The 25,741-nt window shown below is 40.3% G+C and overlaps 4 protein-coding genes across 5 annotated transcripts in view; 3 read left to right on the top strand and 1 right to left on the bottom strand.

Moving 5' to 3' along the window:
• Positions 1-25,741, top strand: part of LOC140274630 (DLA class I histocompatibility antigen, A9/A9 alpha chain-like) — a 424,015-nt gene that overhangs the window by 215,871 nt on the left and 182,403 nt on the right. The gene's annotated exons all lie outside the window — the stretch shown is intronic.
• LOC140275051 (coiled-coil domain-containing protein 106-like) lies at positions 628-6,212 on the bottom strand. The gene is made up of 7 exons (XM_072370441.1): positions 5,989-6,212; positions 5,042-5,206; positions 3,394-3,585; positions 3,166-3,318; positions 2,833-3,039; positions 2,472-2,632; positions 628-783 (listed from the first exon to the last, which is right to left on the bottom strand). The coding sequence occupies exons 1-7, from the start codon at positions 6,026-6,028 to the stop codon at positions 628-630; spliced, it is 1,074 nt and encodes a 357-aa protein (XP_072226542.1). The 5' UTR covers positions 6,029-6,212.
• On the top strand, positions 6,759-9,690 carry tmem238a (transmembrane protein 238a). Of its 2 annotated transcripts, none has more exons than XM_072370404.1 (3): positions 6,759-6,858; positions 8,192-8,349; positions 9,456-9,690. In XM_072370404.1, the coding sequence occupies exons 2-3, from the start codon at positions 8,199-8,201 to the stop codon at positions 9,617-9,619; spliced, it is 315 nt and encodes a 104-aa protein (XP_072226505.1). In that variant the 5' UTR covers positions 6,759-6,858; positions 8,192-8,198; the 3' UTR covers positions 9,620-9,690. The 2 variants fall into 2 exon arrangements, with proteins under 2 accessions (XP_072226505.1, XP_072226504.1); XM_072370403.1 differs by having other exon boundaries at positions 6,759-6,848; positions 9,456-9,686.
• LOC140275049 (visinin-like) lies at positions 16,687-20,955 on the top strand. Its single transcript, XM_072370439.1, has 3 exons — positions 16,687-17,186; positions 19,196-19,307; positions 20,227-20,955. Exons 1-3 carry the CDS (start codon positions 16,806-16,808, stop codon positions 20,310-20,312), a joined length of 579 nt encoding a protein of 192 aa, XP_072226540.1. The 5' UTR covers positions 16,687-16,805; the 3' UTR covers positions 20,313-20,955.

The raw sequence follows: 25,741 nt of genomic DNA, 5'->3' as shown, positions 1-25,741 counted from the left end.
GTAGAACATCTTCGGGTTTCACAGTCAAAACAACATCAATACTTCCATTTGATTAAATTAGATAACTATAACTTTACAAGAAATAAACTTGTGCTTTAAATAACAAACTATATGTTGAAGGACTAATTTTCAGTGTGCACTTCCTCTAACATAAAGAGATAAAGAGTTAACTATCTTTATCTCATAGAAAAAAACATCATGTGGGGTTTGTCACACTGTCAGAACTAAATCCTCAAAAAAAACAATGACTAGAACACCTGAACTATTAGCAGTCTTCTTTGAAATTAAAATGTATATTCAAGGACTACTTATTCATCAATGTTTAATCAGAGTTAAATTAAATTAAGTTAATGTGGAACCTCCTCTTTCTAAAAGAAGAAGCAGCGACAGGCTGTGAAAACCACAAACTCATAACAGAAAAGGAGCAGGAGAAAACACACCTGCTCACACCAACAGCTGCACAACACGTACAGTAAAAAGCAAAAATAGCATTCATGTTTATGTCCAAACCAGAGCCTGGGATTCATCACGTTCAAACACTTAGTACAGCCTCGTTTTCAAAGGCAGAAATGAAAAAAGCCAGTCTGCGCACACGGTGTGAAGACCGCCCACCAACCTGAGCCTTCATCAGTTTCTGAACCTGTAAGAGATCGGGAGCAGCTTGTGAGTCTTCTTCATGCCCTGGACCTTGCTGTGCGTCTCCTCGTCCATGGTCTTATAGCACCGTCGGGCGTAATCCAAAAGTTTCTCCTTCGAAGCCTCAAACTCTCCGACTTCTGTCACCTGCAGGAACATCAGAGCTGTTATTAAATGTGGAGATTTCACCAGGTTTTATGATCCTGCTTTCATTCATTGAGGACATGCAGCCAAACCAGCCTTCACTCTTTTAACTTTCATCATAATCGTGTGTTTTAGTCATCATTCAAAGCTTCACTTCACTACATTTTATGCCTCTAATAGATGTGGAGTTGTATTTTCCCCCTTTGAGCTCCATCTTTCTGCTACAACTCTGACAAACTGCCTCCTGAAGCTTACTGAGCTCCTCCTTTTTATTTAGCTTACAAGGCATAATATTCCTACGATAAAATAAAATACAATATAGACTCCAATTACTAAATGAATCCCTCCAATTTCTACTGTAAAAGCCAAACAAACCCTTTGTTTTTTAAGATGTTTTCGAGCTGTAACCTTTGGGTAAAAGGGTGGTTGGACACCAGCCAGTGACAGCAGGCAGGTGACTTAAAACCAGAATTTAATTTATGGAGAGAACACAAACTCCATTAGCAGAAACTGGAGGGTCACATGAAATTGGCAGATAAAGCAGCTTCTTATGGTATCATGTGGATGTGTTTTTGTTTTATAACAAAACTTCTGTGAAACAATCTGTAAATCAGGTTTTACAGATGAGCTCAGTCTCATTTACTGGTGGCATTCTGCTGTGATGCTGCATTCGTGGGTGACTCGGAATTCAGCTTCTTTTTCATGTAAAACTGGAAAAATTAAACAAAGAAGAGATAAAACCTAACAAAGCTCCACATGAAGCTCCTCAAAAATCTGCAAACAGTAAATAAAATAAGCTAATGTTCATATTGATCTGGAGGTGAAAAAAGAGGTTATTTAGAGTTGCTACATCCCACATCTGAGGTACAGTAAACGCAGCATTTACTCAGCAGTAGAAGGGAGGAAGGAGCCACGTTTAAAGGCTTCTTTTGGGTCCAGATTGAGATCAAAGTGAGAAAAATGGACATTTTGTTGGTTTCATTCTGTTTTTATGCAGACGAATGGAAACTCTAAGCTCCAATGAGACTTTTTTTATTTAGCATTTTGGAGGTTTTATCCCTTGAAATCCCATCTGCTTTGATTTTCTGAGTTAATTAAAAAATAATTAGTTTTAAGTGTTCCTGAACAACAAAGCAGTGAAAAAAAGCTAAATTAATAACGTCAGACTGATTCTAAGCTTTCCTCTTTTATTCAGTAAATACTTTAGAAAGACCTCATGACTTCAGCAACATCACAGCGAGTTTGTTGGACCTGTTTTTTCATCATTGCCTGTGTATGTATTTTTTTAACTTCATTATTAATATTTAACTGTCCTGCAGCCACAGATTAAAGCCTTTTGTATTATTTTCCCAAAGTTTCAGCAGGAACTTGGAGAAAAAGTTCAAAGATGCAAACTGGAGTAGATTTTGTGACTCTTTAGAGAGTTTTTTGGATCATTTGAACATTAAAAGTCATAAATGTTACAATTTAAAACAGATGCATGAGATAAATGACCCGCGTGGTGGAAAAAAGTTCAATATTTGCTGATGATCTCTCAATTTAAAACCATTTACACGCCTCAAAACTAAATTTTACACAATAAACTTGCCTCACACAGATGAATTAACAGGTTAAATGATGCAGTTTTTTAAAACATCTCTTGTTTTTAGCGAGTCCAGATGTTACAGTGAGCAGAACAGATGAATTCACACCTTCTCTGGGGCCACCAGCAGCAGCTCTGCGATTGGGGAGGTGGACGCCATGGTGTTTCGGTCGACTCCGTGGATCTGGAAGGCTCGGGACATGCTCCTCACCCGCTGGTATGTGGACAGGATCTTCTTATAACGAATCAAAACCCCGTCTGGGTCTTTCACTGGAAGGGAGGAGAGACGAGAGGGTGAAAGATGACAGAAGTGACTCAGGCTTGAGCTGTTTCTGACTGCAGAAGCTAAATCAGGCTTTTAATAGACAGACGACCTGTTAGTGGGACAGATTCGGTGATGGATTTGTTGTTTGTAGAAAAATAAAGAAAATCCCTCAGCAGGTGGACCGTTTTCAGTCATGTGACCTCACCTCTTTGTCTCTCCCTTCCGTGTGTGATCCTGAAGATCCTCCTCATCTTCATCCTCGGCTCTCCGCTGGCTCGCCCTTTACCCTTCTTCTTCGACCCCTTCTCCACAGCTGAGTCTTCATCTTCCTCCTCCTCGTCCTCCTCCTCTTCCTCCACATACTCGTCCTCAGTGTAGTATTTGTCTTCTTCAAGATGATACTCTTGCTTGACTGCGACAAACAAAACCCACGTGGAAATCTTTTATTCGACTTTAGTGAATGCGATGGGACAAAAAGAGCTCTTCAACAGCCTCAAATTTCAATATTTCTATTCTAAGCTGTCAGTATCTTCCTCACCAGGGATGGAAATGTTGCGGCGGGTCCGAGATCCTGTGCCCTGGAGGCGTTTGAGTGTCATTCCAGACCTGGTGGTCATTGGGGAGGGAGGGGCTGGAGAGCTGGCGGGCTGGACCTTCACGCCACGCTGGGCGTCTCCACACCACTCGGTCACTGAGCGCAATAACAACAATCCCAATAAATAAAAATGACAAACAACACGAGGTCTCACGTCTTTCGTCACCTCACCCTCTGGAGTCCTCATGCTGACGATGAAGCGGTCCAGCTGACAGCGCAGGAAGTTTCGCTCCTCCTCCAGCTCCTCGATGCGCTTCTGCAGCCAGGCGTTCTTCTCCAGAGAGACGTACAGGTGAGCTCGCAGGTTAGAAACCAGGATGAAAGGGCTGTACTGGGAGTGAGGGGGCTCCTGCACCACTTGCTCTGCAGGTGAAGAACGGCTCATAAAAAAAGCAGCTTGTTTTGGTATTTCTCTCATTTCTAATAAAGTTTTTCAAGAGGTCTTGAAAAATAGGAAAACACAACCTGAGATGAACAACACATATTACAGCTTTCTAAGTTATTTAACAAAAACTAAGACAAAATGTAGAAGCCGAGTGTGAAAAACAAAGTTCATCCTGACTGCTTCAACAGGAACTAAGAGGGTAAGAAGCAGCCAGCTGCTGCTGATCAAATTTACTTCATTAACTGATCAGCAGTCAGTGTGATTGTTGCTCAATCTGGGAAGGGTTATAAGGCCATTTCCAAACTATCTGGAGTCCATCATTCTACAGAGAGAAAGATTATTCACAAGTGGAAAACATTCAGGACAGCTGTCAATCTTCCCAGGAGTGGACGCCCCAGCAAGTTCACCCCAAGGTGAAGAAGCCCAGAGCTACATCTCAGACTCTACAGGCCTCAGTTAGCATGTTAAAGGTTAAAGGTCATGACCGCACAATTAGAAAAAGACTGAACAAGGATGGCTTGTTTGGAAGGGCTGCAGGAGAAAGCCTCTTCTCTCTAAAAAGAACATGGCAGCACAGCTTAGGTTTGCAAAGCTGCATCTGAACAAAGCTCAAGACTTCTGGAACAATGTCCTTTGGACAGACCAGACCAAAGTGGAGATGTTTGGTCCTAATGCACAGCAGCACGTTTGGAGGAAACCAAACACAGCATATCAGCACAAACACCTCATACCAGCTGTCAAGCACGGGGGTGGAGGGCTGATGATCTGGGCTGGTTCTGCAGCCACAGGACCTGGGCACCTTGCAGTCATTGAGTCCACCATGAACTCCTCTGGATACCAAAGGATTCTAGAGTCAAATGTGAGGCCATCTGTCCCACAGCTAAAGCTGGGCTGAAACTGGCTCATCAACAGGATAGATCTGCTGCTGTGTTTGGGATCATTGCCCAAACACAGCAGCAGATCTACAGCAGAATGTGTGAAAAAGAAAAGAATCAAGGTGTTGCAATGGTCCAGTCAGAGTCCAGACCTCAGCCTGACTGAAATGCTGTGGTGGGACCTTAAGAGAGCTGTGCAGAAACCAATGCTGCAAACCTCAAAGAGCTGAAGCAACGCTGGAGAGAAGAGTGGCCGAGATTCCTCCAGAACCATGAGAGAGACTGATAACGTCCCACAGGAAACCATTACTGCAACTTATGGTGTTTCTACAAGCTGTTGGATCAGGGGTTCACTTAGTTTTTCTTGGTTTATGTTAAATAATAACGATAAGGTGTAATATGTCATGTGCCGTTGTTCAGCCGAGGCTGTATTTAGAGAACTTTAACACCTGGTTGGGACCAAATGACTCAGTTACAGGAAGATCTTAGAAGTGAAGGAGCCTCATCACAATAAGTTACTGATACATAATAAACACAATCATGTGTAGATGCAACACACCATCCATCATCTGCTGGCCGTGGTGCATGTGATAGGCAGGTGGGCGCTCTATACTCTCCTCCAGGGGAAAGGAGACCTCATAGGCATCCAGGTACAAACCACTACCTCCTCCACCTCCTCCTCCCGCTGCTGCTGAGGATGATGAAGATTGTGGCATGTAGTTCTCTGACGGAAGCAAAAAATTAAAACTAAGGTTTAATTCATTTAATCGTTTTTTTTTCCTTTATAAGAAACAATCCCCCCACTAAAAAAAAGATTTTCCACAGTGTTTCAGCAGGTGTGGGCAGCTACAGCTGAAATAAACTCAATGTGCAAAAAACACAGGTAGTATTTAACAAAACAAATCATTATTAATTCAACTGATCACAAGAGGAGGCTAAATACTGGAATAAGTACGTCACAGTTGAGCCAAAATGGCATCTTCAGAGATCTTCTTTTGTCCCACTTGAACAACAAAAACTCAAAGAAATAAAATTTTTGATTCTATAAAACCGAGTAAAGTAGTCAAACCTCACGGAAGTGAAGAATATTTGGCGTTTTTCCGCGTAAAACCAGCAGCTTGATCAATATCTGAAGTGTTGCGGTTTAATTACCGTTTATCGACTGTTTCAGCACAGAGAAAAGTTTGTACACTTCTTTAAATGAGATTTAATCAGAAGATTAAAATGCATTGAAGTGAATCAACAAAGCGAAGTTAAACAGTCATTACACAGAAAACAAGAGATGCAGTGCGTAAGAGTAAAGGAAGTTAAAAACGTGTCGGTACTGAGCAGCTGAGTCGGTTTCCAGCGTGATTTTCAGACAAAACAAAAGTTTTTTGTCATTACAGAGTTTCTTATTTAACAAACACATCTGTCAAATGTTGCAAACAAACGTTTGGAAGTGACTTGAATGCACCGAACCATTCAGCAGCCACACGGTGGATGAGGCAGGTAAGATTTTGTTACCTGGCGGGTTTGGATCGTGTCTGCTGGTTGTAGGATTCATGGCTACAGACTCCGGCTACTGATGAGTAATAACCCAAATGTCCGCACTAAACTGTTATTATTTGCGTCCGGTCGTTTTCTGCGCGGTTATACTTCTGTAATACAGCCAGAAACCCGTTGCTGCATAGCCGAACGAACACACGGGCCGCAGCAGCAATTACCTGATTATAAGTGGCCTCAACAGGTGTACCGCGCTCTGGTTTGTACGCGTCACACATGCGCAGAAAGGTGCTCACCACTCTCCGTGACGTTCACTACAATATTTTCTCTCTCAAACTTTCTCTTCTTGGGGGATAAAGTTCCATTAAAATCACAAAATTTGAAATTTAGCAAGAAAATAGGATCGATTTAGCTTAAACTAACCCCTTATTTTTAGTCAGAGCCATAAAGCTGTGGAAGATGCTGCGTTCAATGTACCTCGGAAAAGAAATATTTAGTTGAAAACGCGTCATTTTAGCTCATATGACAGTTTATATGATTAATAGATCATTAAAATGCTCATAAACTATTTTGTTCAACATTGTTTTACATGAACAATCACCAAATAATCTTTGACGTTTGCTAATAATCAGATTTTCTGTTCAACCTTGTTAAAAGCAGATTTGGAGGCGGTTCCTTTTATCTTTTTTCTTCAGTCAGGATTTGAAAAATAAGATAAAGTGACACTGAAGGCAGCAAAACTCCCACCGGAAATGAGTCACTGAGAGGCGGGGCGCAGGTGAGAAAGGTGAGAAAGGTAAACGCGGAAGTGAAGGAAGACCACGATAAAAACTCCAGTAAAAGTGAGGAGGTGTATGTCGCTGCAGTGTCAACAATAACCAGTGAGTACAGGTGCGTTTATGGTGGAAAACTGTTTTCGTTTCCTGAGTTATTGATTTATTTCCGTAAAGTGACTGCAGGTATCTTTATAAGTTATAAAGATAGCGTTAATTTAAGGTTATGAAGTCGTAACTCAGTCATATAACTCAAAAGCTAACATGTATCGTCCATTATCTGACTGCTCTATGTTCTCACACTATGTGTCAACATTAGAACAAGACTACTGATACTGTTTGAATCGTTTGGCATCATCTCTTTAGTGGTTATATGCATAATAATGCACATAACATAAGTGCTGTTGAGGACTAATTCTGATTGAACCAATTGAATCTGCTTTTGATTGTTATGTGTCAGATATTCTCAGGAAACGGCTCACATGCTGTCTTTAGAACTGTTAAAACTGTTAAAATGCATTTGTAAAAAAAAAGGCTCTACACCGGTTGTATGTCTGTTCTCCTTTTTGTTTGAATCTTTTTATTATTTTGTTTGTAAAAAATCTGTAATTTTCTGCAGTAAATGTCATCTTAAGCTAGTTCTTAATATTATTTTTGCTGTTTTGCACAGTTTGTCCTGCAGATATTTGACTTGAGGAACAGACTTTAGACAGAAAAGATTTAAGAGGAATCAGAAGTGGAAAAAGTTGCAGATTGTATGAAATTAACTGGTGGAACATAACAAGCTACATTTCCATTTATCCCCGTTCCCACCCTGGGCCCTTCACCTCCGTTTTGCCTCTTGTTTCACAGATCAAAGCGTAGCAATTTGAGTTGATCTCTAAAAGAAAAGGGGACGCTTCATGACACAAAATAGTGAAAATCGGAGGCATGACAATTGGACCTTACAGCAAAAAAACTCATTTGATGTTCTTTAAATATTCTCTTTCTCCTTTAATCCCCCATAATTCTGTAATAAAGTGTGTTTTACCACACGATATTATTCTCATTTGCTTTAAACCTTCAGATTTTTACTTGAAAAAAAAACCCAACAAAAACAATCTTTTAAAGTCTGTTGCATACAAATAGAACTGAAAGCATCAGTTGACTGACAGAAAAATGAGTTTTAAAAACATCTAACGATAACCTGATTATTTACTGGACAGACTGGGCATTTTTGAATGAGTTTGACATTAATTTATAGTTAATTTGATTGATAAATAAATGATTTGATTGCTTTTCTAATTTAAGAAGACTCATCAACAGTGAAGGGAGTATTTGTATGGTGTGGTGTTAAAACTTAAGAAGAGGATATTTCCACCTCTGCAGACTGGATGTGTGCCAGTAGCTGCTCACTGTGGTCTCTCTGCGGTGGGTTTTCTAAACGTTTCCCCTCTCCTCCGCCCTCGCAGACGCACCATGACCCTGTGTGACGGCCTGTCCCACTGTAAACTGGCGCTGGTCTTCGCCGTGCTGATGGACCTGCTGGGAGGAGCCGCTCTGCTGGTGGGAGTCTTTGCCCGTTTGGAGATCAATGGGAAAGACTTCGGAGACTTACTGGTCTATACTGGTACGTTTGTCTTCACTTGTTATTGAAATGGAAACGGGATGGTGATAAAACAGAAGAATGAGAAGCTGGTTTTGAATCGTGCAGAATTTCCATCAGGTGTTCATTATTTTAATAGTAATTCACTGTCTGATCGTGTTAATCAGCGTTTCTAGTCGACCAAGTAAAGATCAACACGTTTTGTGAGCAACATTTTCATTCAAAGTCACACAAACTGAATCATAAATGGCACAAAAACACAGAGAAAATGTATGAACCTTGTATTAAAATAATAATGAATATATAAACATGTAAAAAGTAAAACATAGAGCTGCAAAGATGAGGTGACTTCTTTATTTATTATATTATATTATATTTATTACTCAGTCTATTAAAAAATGATCTTGTAAAATGATATCTATAAAAAGATGGCTGTTCCAGTTTAAGAGTCCACACCAGCCCATCAAAATACAGCCGGGATCATTTCCTCTCCTCAGTGGTGCTGAAAGATTAACCTGCTCTCATGCCAATATGGCAGAAGTAGCACATCTGTTGTTTCACACTTATTAAACAATCAAAATGATAGTGAAAATGCAAAAATTAGACTTTACTGCTAATGTTTCTTGAAAGAAATTGTCCCAAATATCACCAAACTTATAATGAATAAAACATGGTTAAATTTGTCCTTAACAAGAAAACAGATGCTGAATCAGTCTTTCTTAAAGTGTCATGAACCCACGACCTTCTAGTTTTCTTCCTCTTTCGGAGTACAAACTCATCAGAGTGTGTTCTGGAGCATGCAGCGTGTTTTCTTGGTGCCTCACGAGGTCATAAAGCTTGTTGTGGGCGTGGACAGCCCTTTTACTGTGTTTTAGTTGTATTTCTTTGGCCTGATATGATAATACCCTGATTATCTGTGGCATCTGCACTGCTGAGGCTCAACAAAAGCAGATAAGACAACATCAGAAGCAGTTTCTGACGTCTAAAAACAGATGTAACAATAACACATTTAATGCATCTTAAGTTGTAGTGTTTTTATTTGAACTTTCTGGTGGAAACGATTTACTTGGTCAGACTCCTGAATCTTTAAAACATCATAAGTGATGAATCTGCTGATCATTTTTGTCCAGGAGCCCTGTTGGTAGTGGCGTCTCTGGCTGGGTGGGTGCTGTGGTACAGCGGGAACATCGACGGCCTCCAATCCAAGAAGGAGCTCGGACACATCAGCAGCGCCGTCGACCGACTCGCCCGCAACCTCAGCCGGAAGATCCGCTCGTACCGGAGCCACCACTGAGGCGCCAGGAGGAAGTCGGGGGTCGCTCTCATTTTAAAGTGTGACGCTCGAGAAGCAGACTGTATACAAAAAAAGTGTTACACCCCAGTGAGAAACATTTCAGCTTCAGATGTGCACACCTCTTCTGTTTTTTATATAATGTCACAATGTTAAACGTTTATTTTTTATAATGTGCGACTGTGGTATTTTTTTAGATTTCAATTAAACAACTTCTTAATAAATCGATTTGTCTGGTTTTTTTGTACATTTTTAACAACATATATGTAAAGAATATTAGTGTGAAGCGTTGTCAGGCAGCTCAGTTAACTCAGATATGTTCTATATGGTATATTAGTGTTAATCTGCTTTTTTTTATCATGTGGTGATTTAAATCTGATGACACTACAGCTTAAAACCTGTTTTTGCACGTATTGCAAGACCCATACGAGTCATTTACTCTTAAAAATGATGCTGAGTCGCATCTTGAAACTCAGTCATACTTAATTTATATCACACTTTTTATTTAAGTTAAATAAAATGTATTCAGATTTAACTTGTGGAACATGAGCTAAAGAATAATTAGATACTTATTCTCACCCTGAAAGCAGGACACACAACAACAATCCACCTGTGGTCTGTATGAGTAGGTTCAGAGCAGAGATGTGATGTTACTGTCGCAAGAGAACGAGCTATTTACTAGTTAGTTTAACAGCTTGTGTGCTTTCACCTTCTAGTTTCTTGGTATAAATCATGAATAGTATCCGACTCTGTATTCAGTGGGAAATCTGCCGTGAAGCGCATACTGACCTCTAGTGGTGAGAAGGGAGTATTACAGCAGTATAAACCGAACGTCTCACCGAAGATTTTAACACAATTTGTGATGAACATGATTACTTTTTGCTTCAAAGCTTTCCTTTTGGCCCTTTTTTGGTAATATATGTTGAGACACAATTTACTGAATAAGTTTTTAACCTCACAGAGGGTATTTATTTGCAAAAAGGTTTAGATGACCATGAACCTCAAACTGCACTTAAAAACTTCAAAAAGCACAACTTCGATCATGTTCACTGCTTTAAAGGTTTTTTAGCACAGTTGTGAACCTACGTCACTGGCAGCGTCCAAAAAAGAAAATAGGAAAGTGAAGAAAGAACAAGCCTGGAGCCAAATTCTTTCCCTGCAAAGACGGAAACGTCCCAATCTGATTCGTCTCCCACCTCATGCTGAAAAAGTCATGCTGAACCTCTATGGATTGGATTTGTTTGTCCAGGCCAAGTCAACACTTAAAGCTTTTGTACAACAAACCGTGCTTGAATCACAACTTCAGTGATGCGGGGCTCACTTGTTTGTCTTCTTCTTCTGTATCTTCTAGCTGACGTCTGGCACCTTCAGTGATGCCACTAATAGGGTTGCAGATTCAAAATGTTTTTCTTTAGATAGGTACCTTTATGTCTGGCCAAAGAGCTTTGATAAAACTTTTAATCTCCGGTTTTTCATGGGTCTCTATGCGCTTGGCAGCTGCCAAATCCTCCTTAAGCTGCCCAGCATCTCCACCTTCAGGGCGTCTCTCCCCGTCTTCGTCCCTTTTAATCCCGTGCTCCCTCGGTCAAAGGATTCCCTTTCCTAGAGCTCAGTCTAAACCAGGTCATAGGTTAGAGGTAAGATTGTTGACTGTGAGAGTGAAAGATGTTTCTATAGAGCCAGTGACGTAAAACCACATCTGAAACCTGACGGGAAAGTCCTTACTGTAACAGAGGAAGGATGAAGATGAGGTTTAAGGTAAACAGGGACTAATTTATGTTCAGAGCCAGCCTTAAGTGGACTCCATGTTGGCCCCATGTTTCCACTGTACAGGCGGTTGCTTGCTTTTTCCTCCACCAAGGCAGATGTTCACCAACCAGCCAAAACATAACGACCATTCGGCTAATATTGTGTAGACCCTCCCTTTAACTCCAAAGCAACCGTGACTGGTTGAGGCATGGACTCCACTTGAGGTTGGAAGATCTGCTGTGATGTCAACCACAGAACATTTTAGTCCTTTAAAGGGGAACTTCGGTATTTTTAAACCTAGACCTTATTTCTGGCATGAAACACATTTATCTACTCACCGAGAACAGTTTGGCGAAAATCGGCGTCCTTCGGAAGCTATTTAGATAACTCGCGATCCATATAATGGAGTGAACGGGGCAAATCAAATGTATTTCATGCCAGAAATAAGGTCCAGGTTTAAAAATACCGGAGTTCCCCTTTAAGTTGTGAGGTGGGAGCTCCATAGGTTGGATTTCTTGGTCCAGCTCTGTAGGACTTCACATCTGGAGAATCTGGAGGTCAAGTCAACACTTAAAACACTTCATACTGGAACCATTATTGCAGTGTGGCAGTGCTGACTGTCCTGCTGGAAGAGGTCACACCTGGAAAATGAATACGGTTTCCATGGTAAGTGTTTTATGTGTTAAAACAACAGCCACACAAATGACAGAACATTGTCTGAAGCATCACACTGTCCCTGCTGTCTTGCTCTCTTCCCATAGTGCGTCATGTCTTCCCATGAGGCCCACAAGGACATCCTCTTCCATTGCTGCAGACGAGCATGTTGTAAGTGCTTTTGGTGCAGATTTTTAACCTTCTAACCAGTCTTTGCTTCTCACATGCATCCATGAGCCTTGTTACTTGTGGTTGGTTCACTGGTTTTCCTTCTTTGGACCACTTTTAGTTGGTCCTGACCACTGCAGATCAGGAACATCCCACAAGAGCCACAGCTGTGGAAAAGCTATCATCCTGCTTGTCAAACTTGCTCAAACTTTGATGCTTGTCCCTTTTTTTCTACTCCCAACACAACAACTTTAAAGACAGAATATTTACTTTCCATCCACACTTTAACGGGATAATCATTGTTTTTCGCCTCTCAGTGGACATGTTGTGTTTGTTCGCTTGTATAAACCAAGATTAACCAAAACCAAACCAAATTTCATGAAACTTAACAAAGAGGTCATATTTTTTGGGATGCACACTCTGAATGTGAAAATGTGAATGAGAAATGGTAAAAATCAAAGAACAAATTCCACTAATGCAGAAAAAAGTTTGTATTTTTTTGCCTGTTTTGAATTAAACTTGATGCACATTTTGGGAGAACTGAAATAACTTCTGATTAAAATGGTGTCTCTCCAGTTATGATCCATCTTTCATTTCCAACCACAATCAAAGCAGCCTTTACCACCGCTTTCTGACACTATGCAGCCATGTTTATTCACCTCAAACCAGTCAACAGAAACCTGTCTGGTTCAAATGTTTCTTTGTTGTGGCTTTATAAATGATTGTCTCAGATTAGCTTTGCTGATCTGGAATGCTCTTATGTTTATTCAGGTCTCAGTGGATCAAAAGGTCATACAGGTTCTGCCTCTCCTGCCTCGGGGGTGCACTCTGAAAAGCCTTTGCTGTCAGATGGGAAAATCCAAATCACCTGTGAAGCTGTGGTGCTGAGAGGGAGAGAATCAACTGAGGTCAGGCCTTTGTGCATCATCACAGGATTAAGTTGGGTTGTTTACTACAGAAGAGAGACGAGCTATTTGTGAGGAGAGTTTAAGAGTGCATCCATCGTCTTGTGAATGCAGAGAAGGGCTGCAGATCCTAATCAGGTTTCATGAGACAGTTGGTCTGCAGGCTGTTGTTTGTGGTGGGGATACATAACAGGGCTCAGATTCTGAGCTGAGTGGATCCCTGACTGAAAGAACTGAATCAGTGGTTCAGGACACACTCTGGATTTAAAAAGTCAAAAATGTTTCGTGAATGTTTGACATCGACGTGGAGACCTCTGAGAAAAGAGGTGCTCCACACCTGCTCAGAGAGAGATGTGGGTTTCCTTATGTGCAAATGTTCAGTTACAGCAAAGTATTTGGTGGATTCAGCTGTTAACACTCATCTAAATCTCATACTGACCCCAGCAGAGCCACTTTCCTCCCAGCATCTGGATAAGAACAGTTGAGTCATGGCCTTCCCGAAGGTACAAGAACAAAAGTGAACTGACCAGTAAACTGATAATTTTGTATTAAAGCTGCTAAGTATAAAGTTTATTAAACACTAACTTCTGCTTCTCCTTGTTTTTAACTGAGGCACTCAAATAACATACAAGATGGTAGTAAAATACCTAAAATAAACATAATTAAGTCCAGTTGAAAACCTCAGTTATTAACATGAACAGAATTAGAAAATAACTGGTAAAAGTAGAATTTATGACTCCGCCGTTATTATTGTTATTATAATTATTATTGAATTGCATTTAAGTGGTGCAGAGACGCAAACAAATCTGAGACATTCTTTAACAAAGCGGTTATTTTAGCTGTGGAAATGACATTGAGTAAAGTTTTATTGGTAGTTTAACCAAATCAAACATGTATTGACATTATTGATAAAAACGATTGGTTTTTAATTGTTTCTATTTCTGAAAATACGCAAAATATAACATTTTCAATCCATCCTCACGTGTTAGTTTCTGTCAAACTAAAGCGGCCTTGACGTCCAGGTCAAATCTTCTACCCAAATCAGCCCTTTGTTACATCGAGATGGAACGCAGCTCGTGAAAAATAAATGCGAGGAACTTCTCTACACGAGGAAAAAAAGTGAACGAGCAGGCGCTCGGGGGTTCACGCGAGCGCTGCGGTGGCTCCGCCTCCGGGGGATTCAGTTTAATTGAATTACTGTAACTCAGCAGATTCCCTCTGCTGCGCCCAGGCTGAGCGTCACTGTTTGCCCTGAACTCCTCGGCTGATCACACAGGTAGGACCCGCACAGCCGTGCTGATAAGTGTTGATGTTAAGGATAATACTTACTGTCTTTCTTGGCATTTCCAAAACTTTAACCTTAAACTGAACCAGTTTGTGTTAACAGGGAAATGTAAAAATGCCGTGTTATGTACAGAGGGAGGTGGGAGTAGGAAATGTTTTGTAATATTTTTCATGGTTTTCAACATATAAAAAGAACAATAACAGAGCGGATATAAAACTTCCTTGTTTCTGGACTGCTTTCTGTCTGGGACACATAAGATCTTTAGTTAACGTTCAAAACAAACCATTTTTTTTTACCATTTTTAGGTCACTTACAGAAGAAATCCCAGTTGTGAAGTTGTTGTTTTGGGTTGGTTATTGCACCACTTTGCTTAAAATCACAAACCTTTCGAGCTTCAGATGCCTCGTAAATAGACATTGTGTTCATCCATGTTCATTTGGTGAGAAGAAATCATTCTATCCACAGTGATTTTTGGGTAAAAACAATTAGAAAAAGCCAAAAAAGAAGTTGAATTACTGTGACAATCCTTATTTGTAAGTGAGAACCAAGAATAACTTGACATTTTTAGGCATTTTATGTCCATGACTTTTAATTTTTCCAATGAAAAATCTTTCAGAAAATCCAATGTTATTAAACTCTAAAGCTGAACGTTTAGCACAGGGAAACTAACTTTGGGGAACACATACAGGCACGCACAGCTTGGCACTGAGTAATTATTCATGTGGAATTATTTAAGAACTAGAAAACTATCGACGGAGTTCGTTCAGTTTCTTGATCTGTTAGAGATCAATATTAAGTTCAAGTGGGCACAGCCTCTTAGATGCTGTTCAAAGACGTGCGCTGACTCCCGTTATTGTAGATCTTGCGTTTGAAAAGTTTTCATCTGAATTTAAGTCAAGTGAGGAGGTCATTGTTCCGTCATCGGAGGTATTTGCTGACTAGAGGAGTGGAGTTGTTGTCGTCATGTAGTTATGCATAAAGATCACGGTTTGCTTGAATGTTGTAGACAGTTGGAAGACAGAATTGTCCAGTAACTGGCAGCATGTTGGACTTGGTTATCAGCTCCTCTATAGTCTGAAAGGTCCAACTATCTCATCTGTAATGACTGCTGCCCGTTAACAGTGTCACTCCTCCACCCTGGTGCGTGCCTGACTCTAACCTGAGCCCCGAGGATCCTGCACAGGTCCATTAATCTGATACATCTAGAGTCACTTTCATTTAATCGGTTTCAGGACATCAGTCTTGATGTTTTATTCTATAAATCTTACTCAGCTGTGGTGTTTTAGCCGTCTTTATCTTTGGCCATATCTCTGAGGACCTGACACCTTAAACTTTGGTTTGTTCCTGGTACATCGCAGTACTGAAGGTTTATGAGTTTCTGTTAGCAAAAAGTAGATTTTTTCTCAGTTCCTTTGCAGTTAAATTGCACCTTGTCTTCTCATGAGTGTCTCTGGTGATAAACCTACCTACAAATTACTCTGCCTACTCAAGGCATTCATCACGTTTGTTCAAAATGCTGCAGCTAGACCCTTAACTGGAGCCAATAGACTCCTGTTCCTTATCTCGCCAATGATAACCAGTTTATTTTAGAATTCAACATATTTCTGAATTGTTAAAGCTGTACTCAACTAGAACTCTCAGGTCATGTAATCAGGGATTAATAGCTGTCCCGCAGACCCAGATTTATAACCCGGACGGATCGTTTCAGGGCCTTGAACCTCACTTATGGAATGCACATTTCTTGTTTCATTGTTTCGATTCCTTTAAAAAGCAGCTGAAGACTTTTATTCACTTTTATTCACTTCATCCACTCTGTACCTGACAAATAAAGGGATTAAATCAAATGACAGTTCACACTCATATGTTTTGGATTGATTTTGTGCCCCAGAAATAAATGTGAGAACAGAATTCTTACCGAACAATTGTTTACACAATGTATTTTATTTAAATCTCCGATGTTGTGTATCTACCAGTATCAGTCGGGTAATATCTTGGTTGATTGTATTTTATTACCAGGATTTGTGGGATGCAGTTAGGGAGAATATAAAATGTGATTGTCCTCCTCTCACCAAAGCACTGATGAGCCTGTAATCACACTTTCTTAAGTCTCTTCTCCGTCTCATGTGCCAAACACAAGGCAGCTTGATTCTAAAATGGCCAAGGTGTAGAGAGATGCTAAAACTGTGTGATGCACAGGACTTCCCCCTGAGATAAACCAGCACCTAAAATGTGACCAAAGTGCAAGGATGTTAATGAGCTTACCAATTGGCTCTGCTCTTTTCACAGCATTTGCAGGTGTGGGTCAGGACCAGGAACAGCAAGAGTACAGCAGCCATATAACAGGGATAGCATTCTGTTTACCACCTTTACAAAGCAGAAGACACAATTCCTGAAGTTGTTCTCTAAAAGTTTACCAACACCTTCAGTAATGGGTAACAGCAGGAGCAGCGCCGTGTCCAAGGAGATCCTTGAGGACCTGAAGCTCACCACCAAGTTTACAGAGAATGAGATTTACCATTGGTATGAAAACTTCAAGAAGCAGTGCCCATCAGGCCGTATCACAAAAGGGGAGTTTCAAAACATCTACAGCAAGTTCTTCCCAGACTGTGATGCCAATACATACGCCCAGCATGTGTTTCGCTCCTTCGACACAAATGATGACGGCACACTGGACTTCAAGGAGTACATCGTTGCTCTCCACATGACGTCAACAGGGAAGACCCACAGGAAGCTGGAATGGGCCTTCTCGCTGTTTGATGTGGACAGAAACGGACACATCACCAAGTCAGAGGTTACAGATATCTGTACGGTGAGTTTTGACGACGGGGGACACTCTTTGGCTTCAGTGTTTGGTGCCTGTCCGAAGGTAGAGTTAAGCGTTTCCTGTTTGGAGACTTTTTGCTAAGAAAATAGAGCCGTGAATAGAAAATGCAAACTAAATTATAGACAAAGGGATCATCTGCATAGAACCGAATTTGAAATGAGACTCTCCTATCATAGACCTTTAAGTCCTTTTTCAGCAACTTTGGAGTACGATAACATGGCGGCATGGCAACTTAAATTCAAAGTTAAATACAAGTTTTCCTGTATTAAAGGGAGTGAACTACATATGTTTAAATCAGAGTGCATTGTGACTTGTGCAGGCATAATAAGCAAAGTCTCTACAACAGAGTCGAGTCCATGGACACATCAGCGCCCGTCCGTGCACTCTTGGTAAAGATGCTTGACTCAGTGTGTTTGGTTTGCAAATATATGGATATGGATGGCAAATATGATGGATTACTGAACATAGTATCCTTCTCATCCTACCATTCATGGGCTCTGTAGCACACAGTTTGTATGCTATCGATGTGGATGTTTTGTTTCCCATCTCTCATGGTAATGAAATTACCATCCAAAACACTTCATATTGAGGCTGTATCATCTGCAATGGACAACAAAGTTAAAGAAATTAACTTGTATCAAAAGTATAGCTAAAAAACATGAGTAGGTTGTAAAAACGGTGGGTAAAATAGTTTGGGATTGGGTTAGGATGGATGGATGGATGGATGGATGGATGGATGGATGGATGGATGGATGGATGGATGGATGGATGGATGGATGGATGGATGGATGGATGGATGGATGGATGGATGGATAGATGGATAGATAGATGGATGGATGTCCAACATTCAGACAGAGAGTAAGCTCGGTGACTGATATTTGCTGGGCAGTGTACATGTGATCAGGAGTGCAATCAGGGTACCACAAAACGTGAGAAAGTTTCCAACTTTCACTATTTCTGATCTCAACTCTGTGTTGTATTTCATTTAAGAATGAAAAGCCATGGTATTATCCTTGTAAAGTAATCTATTTCTAAACAAGGGATCAGATTTAGATTACGATTCAACACAGACTTTGGAGGACAGAGTGCTCTAATTCAATTTCATCACTTCTACATACAAAGAAAAATGGTGGCATACAAACTATATAAAATTAAGACTGAACAGGATTATTTAAAACATTTCAGGCCGTTCTAAGGGCTGGTTGAGGGGCCTTTCATTTCTTTAAGGAATCTTTATCTGGTTGCAATGGACCATAAATAGGGACGCTGAAGTGACCTGACAGCACATAGACGTGATGAGTCGTTCATTGTCTGGATCAATCACAATACAATAACGTTGTAGACTGTTCCTCACCTGCTGGAAGAGCTACAAAAAGATTTCTATGAACTATGGGTTATTTCCTCCACAGTAATAAGACCTGTAAAATGCTCATGTGGTCCAAAAGAATGTCCTTAGTGGCTCCTGGGTGTATGAATGCAATTTTAAGGTTAAGATAGACATTAACCCAACTATGATTTGTGCTCATGCCAGCGGCGTAACATCCAAAGTAACATCCATGTGAGCACCAGGATGCAGGTTTTCCCAGCAGAACATTTTACAAGATGATCAGTGTTACTTTACTCAGTCAGTGGTCAGTGGTTTTAATGTTGTGGCTGATAGGTGTATTTATAGCAACCTGATTTTAATCTAAAAGATAAGAGTTTGTGTAATCACAGAACAAAGAGCTGCTGGGTTAATCCAGAGAACAAAAGCAACATGTTGCTGTTTTTGTCAAAAGGTAGATGATCAGATGTGACACCGCCTGTAATTAAAGAGAGTGATGGTTCCACTACCCTATATATTCATAAGAGTTATAGCCGTAGGAGTCACATGGATTTCAGCTATTATACCCGAGTAATATGTAGAAAATAATGTAAGCAATGGGACAGCTGAAATGTTGCCAACCAAAAGTTAACAAAACTCTCCATGTTTGACTGTTTTTTTGTGTCAACAGTCAATTTTCAAGCTTATTCCCAAAGATGAAGTGGAGGACCTGCCAGACGATGAAAACACACCTGAGAAGCGGGCAGATAAACTCTGGAAAGCATTTGAGAAGGGCGACTATGGTGAGATAAAATAATGTGGATGCAGACAACCACTCTACATTACACTGTCTTCATCATTTATCATGCTGCAGGCATGCTTAACGATATCTTTGAGTCATTTCTCTTAAAGCTAATTTGAAATGTTTATGACTTGTCCTGCTCTGAGGGGTTGGTACAACAGAAAGCAAACCTTTCTCCTCCTCTAAAGTTTTAAGCATCAGGATATAATATAAGAAAACACCTGCTTAACAAAAACTGAGGAAGCAGTGTGTGAAAAACTACATTAGCCCCTTCCTGTTTTCACAGGAATTAAGAAGGTAAGTAGCAGCCCAGTGCTGCTAATCACATGCACTTGGTTAATTGATTGTAAGCAGTTAAGTGTCCAACACATGTAATGAGCAATGAGTTTCCCTAATTAGACTACATTACACTGGTTTTACAGCAGATGTAGCTCAGCTAAACAGATTGTTTGTCACATGTAGGAGGTGGCGAGGAAGGAGGACCCAGGTGCAGACACAGATTGAAAACCAGAGGTAGAGGAAATTTAGACCGATTTACTAAAACTAAACGAGAACAAACTGGGGAAACAAAACCAAGAAGCAGTAGCAACAGCTGCAACTTGGGCGGCCGACCTGAAGAGAACAGAGGATCTGACCAAGAGTGAATGAAACCAGGAGTTTAAATACAGGGGAGGGTGATTGGTGAGTGAAGGCAGCTGAGGGAAATAACTCTCAGGTGAAGGGAGTGGAGCTGATGACCGGACTGAAGAGAGACTGAGGAAGTGAGGAAGTGAGGAAGACAGATCGGGACATTGTTGCTTGTTATCAATCAAATTAACTGCCAAGACTCCACATTATTACTTCTACGTGTCCACAACATCTCCCTGTTGGAAACATATTTTCATGTTCTGGTATAAACCTTTTTTTTCCTCTCCATCCAGATAAAGTCACAGAGGCAGAGTTCATCAAAGGACTGTTGAACGACGAAGACGCTCTTCGTCTGATTCAGTACGAGCCTTTAACATAAGGACCCGATCAGGCCAATTCATCCCCCGGCAGTTCTGAGGTTTTCCACATGACCCTTCATTCTGTTAATGCAGTGACACCCGACGGTACCCTTACACAAAGTCAGCGCACAGGGGGTGTAATTCTAATGCCTCATTGCCCCACATTAAATGATTCATAATCCCCTGCTTGGTTTTATAACCTTGTTACCTGTGCATGTGTGCTGTCTGAGTTGTTTTTGGTGCATCAAATGAAAGAGTAAAAAGTGGAAAACATGAGAGAAAGCATCCAGACAACCTGTGATTACAATCCTCATTGCAACCGTTTAAACTTCTAAAGCTTAATATTAATTACACATAGACTGCAGTCTGTCCACTACAAAGTGAACATAAATGTAACTTTCAATTAATAAAACACGTCCTGTGCATTAGTTTAACAGTTGTTATCGTGAAACATGTAGATCTCATATGGGGATGTTTCCTTTCTCCCCTCTAAACAATACACAATATGTATTTCTGCAGTTCTTCTCTAATTTAATGTCTTTAATTATGTTCAGTTCCTCCATGTTGCACATTCTTGCATATTTGATGTTGTAGATAAGTGATGAATATGTGTTGGTCCTGAATTTTCCTTTGTATTAACTCCAATGAATAAAACTGTGAAATTGCAAGAAAAGTGATGTCATCAGATGGTGTTTTTATTTCAGTGTTAATATAAAGCACAGTTACATGCTTAAATATGCTTAAAAACAGGGTTTCTAAATGATTTTTTCACTTTGCAAAATGAATCAATTGTCTTTTATACCTCAGAATGAACCCTTTATGTCTATGGCCTGTGGGTGCTACACAGGAGAGTATTAAAACCATAACACACAAGTAGAGGAAGAACACGTTAATGAATGTGGAGGAATCTGTGAGCAAGACACGAAAAAAAGAGTAATTATTGTGTTCGATTAAGCTCGATTAACATACCCAGATAATGCCTTTGAGGATCAAATCAATCCTGCATGTTTATGCTCACCTTGACTAAAATGGACCTCGGTGCTCCGCGGATGCTCCAGATTTTTGCTTTTTTGCATCTTTTCTGTAAAAACATTAAAGTGTTTGTTAAAATAGCAGAATTCCCAAGAAAAGTTGCTTTCGTTAACATTTTTTACTGTTTCTTTTGCATCAGAAATTGTGATTAAAATCAGTCCATTAAGAGCATGAGACAATTTGCAATCACTGAGAACATTTCCAGGCTGTTGCCGTGCTCTAATATAATCCTGGTTTTATAATGGCCGCCACATTAAAGACCACATCTGTGCAGTGAATTCAGCTCTTCTTAAATGTAAGAAGATCTCACACAGTCCAAAGCATCACAGCGTTCACCAAACTTTGGTCAAAAACACGTATATGTAAGCTGGGACAAAGATGGTGGTTGAATTTAATGGGCCAATAAAGCTGTAACCGTGTCCAGGTCCATGAATCATGAGCCACTTTGGGCTTGTTTTTTTAACCTTTTAAATTCTAAATCGCTAATTTACTGGTTGTGTTTTTTGAGCTTGTTGCTGAGACGTAGGTGCTTATTTAGGCATGCGCCAAACAAGCATTTTGCCTATATAAGCAAGCGTAATAAGCATTGTTTGTCCCTCTGTCCCAGGATCTGTCACGACCCTGTCCAGATTGTGTCATAAAAGGCGTAGTTATTGCATGGAAAGTCATGTCAAATGTTATTTGTGTGTGTTTTTTTGTGGTTTTGAGCTTTTCTGACACTATTTATTTTGAGAGGATGACACCCTGCCCTGTATGATCACAATAACCCGACTAACAGCGTAAAATGACAAGTAAAAAGCTTAAAATGCATATAAATAGCATGTGAAAAGTGCCTTATACACATTACCATGAGGCAGTTTAGTCTGACAGTGAAACAAATCAAAACAGCACTACTGATGGATCTCTGGTGCTCATCTTGTTTGTGTGGAGATTTATTGTGACGTACGTGCACATCATGTATTTTTAGAATATATTAGAATTGAATAAAGACCTTAGGTTTGCCCTTTATTCACATAAATCCCTGCAGATTTCAATGATCTCTTAATTATATGCTGCACTGTAGAGGGGGAAATATGTAATACTTATTTGAGAAACATTGTTTTCATACATTTCAATGATTTTCACACATTTTTGTTGTCAAAAATCTGTTTTACTTCTTTTGTACCAAATCATGATTACAAAATCATGTGCTGAAATAACATCACTATCCATTCATCTAGTTTCACAACCTGCTTTATCCAGGCCAGGGTCACAGGGGCTGGTGCACCCTCACACTCACTCCAGAAATTCAGAAACACTAATTAACCTAACATGCTTAGTTTTAGACTGTGGAGAGAACCCACACATGTATGTGGAGAACATGCAAACTCTACACAGAAAGGCGCCAGCAGAGATTCAAACCAGGAAGCTAAGCACCACACTACTGTGCAGCATTACTTGGCTAAATAGCACCTACCCCAACGTTTTTTGGAATGAGTTGCAGGCCTGAAATCCAAAAGATCGTGTGATTTTTTGCCTTTGCCATTGTCTTTGGCTCCCCCTACAGTTGTGGGATAAAACACCACCGTCATAGAAACAAACCCAAGTGTGAACCCACTACATGTACAGCCAAACGCATGAATTGGATGTCATGTTGAAGAGGCCACAAAGACGCCATCAATAGCTCACAAAGCAAAACAGTGCGGTGCGGGGCAGGAAAACAAAATAAGGAACTGTGCTATGTCAGCCTCTGAGCGCTGTGGGGCAGTTTCAAGCCTGAGAATGCACATAACAAAGGTTATTGTACTCCAAAAAACGTCAGAAGCACGTAGTTTTAAGGTTCACAAACTTCTCCAGACAAAAATACACTGCATTGAGTCAAACTGTATAAAAGTATTACTCAGTGACTTAAATACACCATACATTAACTTTACTTAATAGGAAAGTGGAACCTCTAAAAACCTTAAAATGTTAATTGAACATGATATAAATACATTTGAAGGCTGAACTTAAAAACACCGTGACATCTATTTATGATTAATAATAAAACAGCTCTTCACTCTCCATATGGTGACTGTTGCATAACTTCTGTATTATCCAACCCCTTAAATTACTTTTCTAATTACTGTTCACATACAGTGCTGGGCAGTGACCTGAAAGTCAGTTTTAGGTCACTGCCTCACTGCCTATATTATGTCAAGCCCTCTCTTTGGGTTTCATTCCCTTGACTGGGGAGATTAGTGACATAATCTTCTGTCCAGCATCTGAAAACATCTGTCCAAATATCCAAATCTCTTGCTGTCATGTTTGATCCTTGCCTTTTCTTTTATTCCTCGATGTACTTATTACTAAACGTACTGTACAGAGTCTCAAATTCTCACGCAGTCATCCATGCCTGGTGAAACCAGAATGCTTCTGAGGCTGATGGGAAAGTCATTAGTGCAGCAGGCATTTGGTCATCTCACTAAGAATCCCAAGAGGGAATCTTCTGGCAAAAGAAAAAGTCAGAGGATCACAAAAGCTAGTAGGACAAATCCTCTGGGAACCATAAGTATCTGCAACTGTTGTAGGTTTCAGTGTAGAACAAAGCTGTAGTTAAACAAACATTAAACCACTGTAGATAAACCAAAATTGAAATATGCTTTAGAGAAACTACTTAAAATTCCCGAGAGAAAGTAGTTTATTTTCAAGAATTATTCTGTTAAATTAATCAAATTCACAAGAAAAACATAAAACTTTATTCTCTGACATCACAAAGTTATCAGTTTGCAAGATAAAGCTTGAACATTGAGTCACAAATTTTGTTTTACTGGAGTGATTATTAGATGTTATTAATGTCAAAATATCACCTTCTATGTAAATGTATTAACTTTTTACAAGTCTTACGAGGCATATCACAAGCTAAATCAGCCATCAACCCTATGGCTCAAGATTTCTGCTTTGATTCTGGTTTTGATTCTTGATTTGATTTCTTTGATTTTGATTCTCCACCTTCAGCTTTATAAAGGTGATGTCATACAGCTCGAATGTTAATATCCTGACTACTTGTTCTGTTTATGACTGTGATAGCATGAAATCAGATTCCTTAAGCCTTTTCCAGAGATGTTAGCTGAGAGAAGTAGATCTAATTTATCTGGAGACATTACAGCATCCCATCAAAAACACTGAAGAGAACACAAAGTTTCACATATTTGATTCATAAACAGCTTGGTTTTTGCGTGTGAGGCTGTTCCAGCCGTTAACATTAAAAAAAATACCAGCTGGATTAAAACTGTTGGGCTTGAGAGCTCTGTTCTTAAAAAGCCACTGACACACAAAAGTGACTGACACATTTTTGTGTCAGTCACAGAAACTGCAACTAGTTACCAGTAAAATCCTTAACATGTCATTGCTAGGGTTGAACCCACTGAGAATCAACACCCACTTGTGCTGCTCTGTGCAGCTTTTAGTATTGATGCGAACATTATTTTAATTTTTAGTCTCAAAACTCACCAACACTCAGTGAATAAGAGTTTATTCTTGGACTTATATGTATCAAATGGCCACAAACATGGCAAAAAGGATGTAGCACCGAATGTGAGAAAAGGCCTGGCGTTGTGTTGAAAACACACCTTATCCACACAGCTGCAGGTTGTCTGAGTTACAGAACGTAACTGTTCAACGAGAAAGCTTCAGCTAACAAAGTAAAGTGGTAACAATAATGTTCATTTTCAGAAAGTAACAAGAATAACTCCTTAGAAGTTGGTGTACGTCATCCTCATTAGCTAAGCTGTTAGTGTTAGCTGCTGCTAAAGGAAAAAAATTAATAAATAGATTAAGCATGATGAATTATTTCTCAGATACTTCCATTTCCCTGGTCTGAAGTTGTTAAAGGAGAACTCCGGTATTTTTAAACCTAGACCTTATTTCTGGCATGAAATACGTTCATCTACTCACGAGAACAGTTTGGCGAAAGTCGGCGTCCTTCGAAAGCTATTTACAAAGCTTGCGATCGGCGTATATCCATATATTGGAGTTAATGGGGCTGGGACGATGCAGCCTCTAAATAAGGCATTATCTGTCTTTATTTCACCAATGCTCCCTCCTGAGCTGTCACCTTATCGTGGTGGGGGAGTTTGCGTGCCCCAATGAGTCTGGGAGCTATGTTGCCCGGGGCTTTAAGCCCCTGGTAGGGTCACCCAAGGCAAACAGATCCTAGATGAGGGACCAGACAAAGAACAGCTCAAAAGACCCCTTATGATGAACAAAAAATTTGGACCTCGTGATCCCTTGCCCGGATGTGGGACACCGGGGCCTCCCCCCGGAGCCAGGCCCGGGGGTGGGGCCCGGCAGCGGGCGCCTGGTGGCCGGGTCTGTGCCCATGGGGCTCGGTCGGGCATAGCCCGAAATGATGACGTGGGTCCCCCTTCCGACGGGCTCACCACCCGTGGGAGGGGCC

Source organism: Leuresthes tenuis, unplaced genomic scaffold (assembly GCF_036924035.1).
Source record: "Leuresthes tenuis unplaced genomic scaffold, fLeuTen1.0.hap1 SCAF_18, whole genome shotgun sequence".
Lineage (NCBI taxonomy): Eukaryota > Metazoa > Chordata > Actinopteri > Atheriniformes > Atherinopsidae > Leuresthes > Leuresthes tenuis.
The sequence above is the reverse complement of the archived record's forward strand: the minus strand, read 5'-3'. Positions and strand labels throughout refer to the sequence as shown.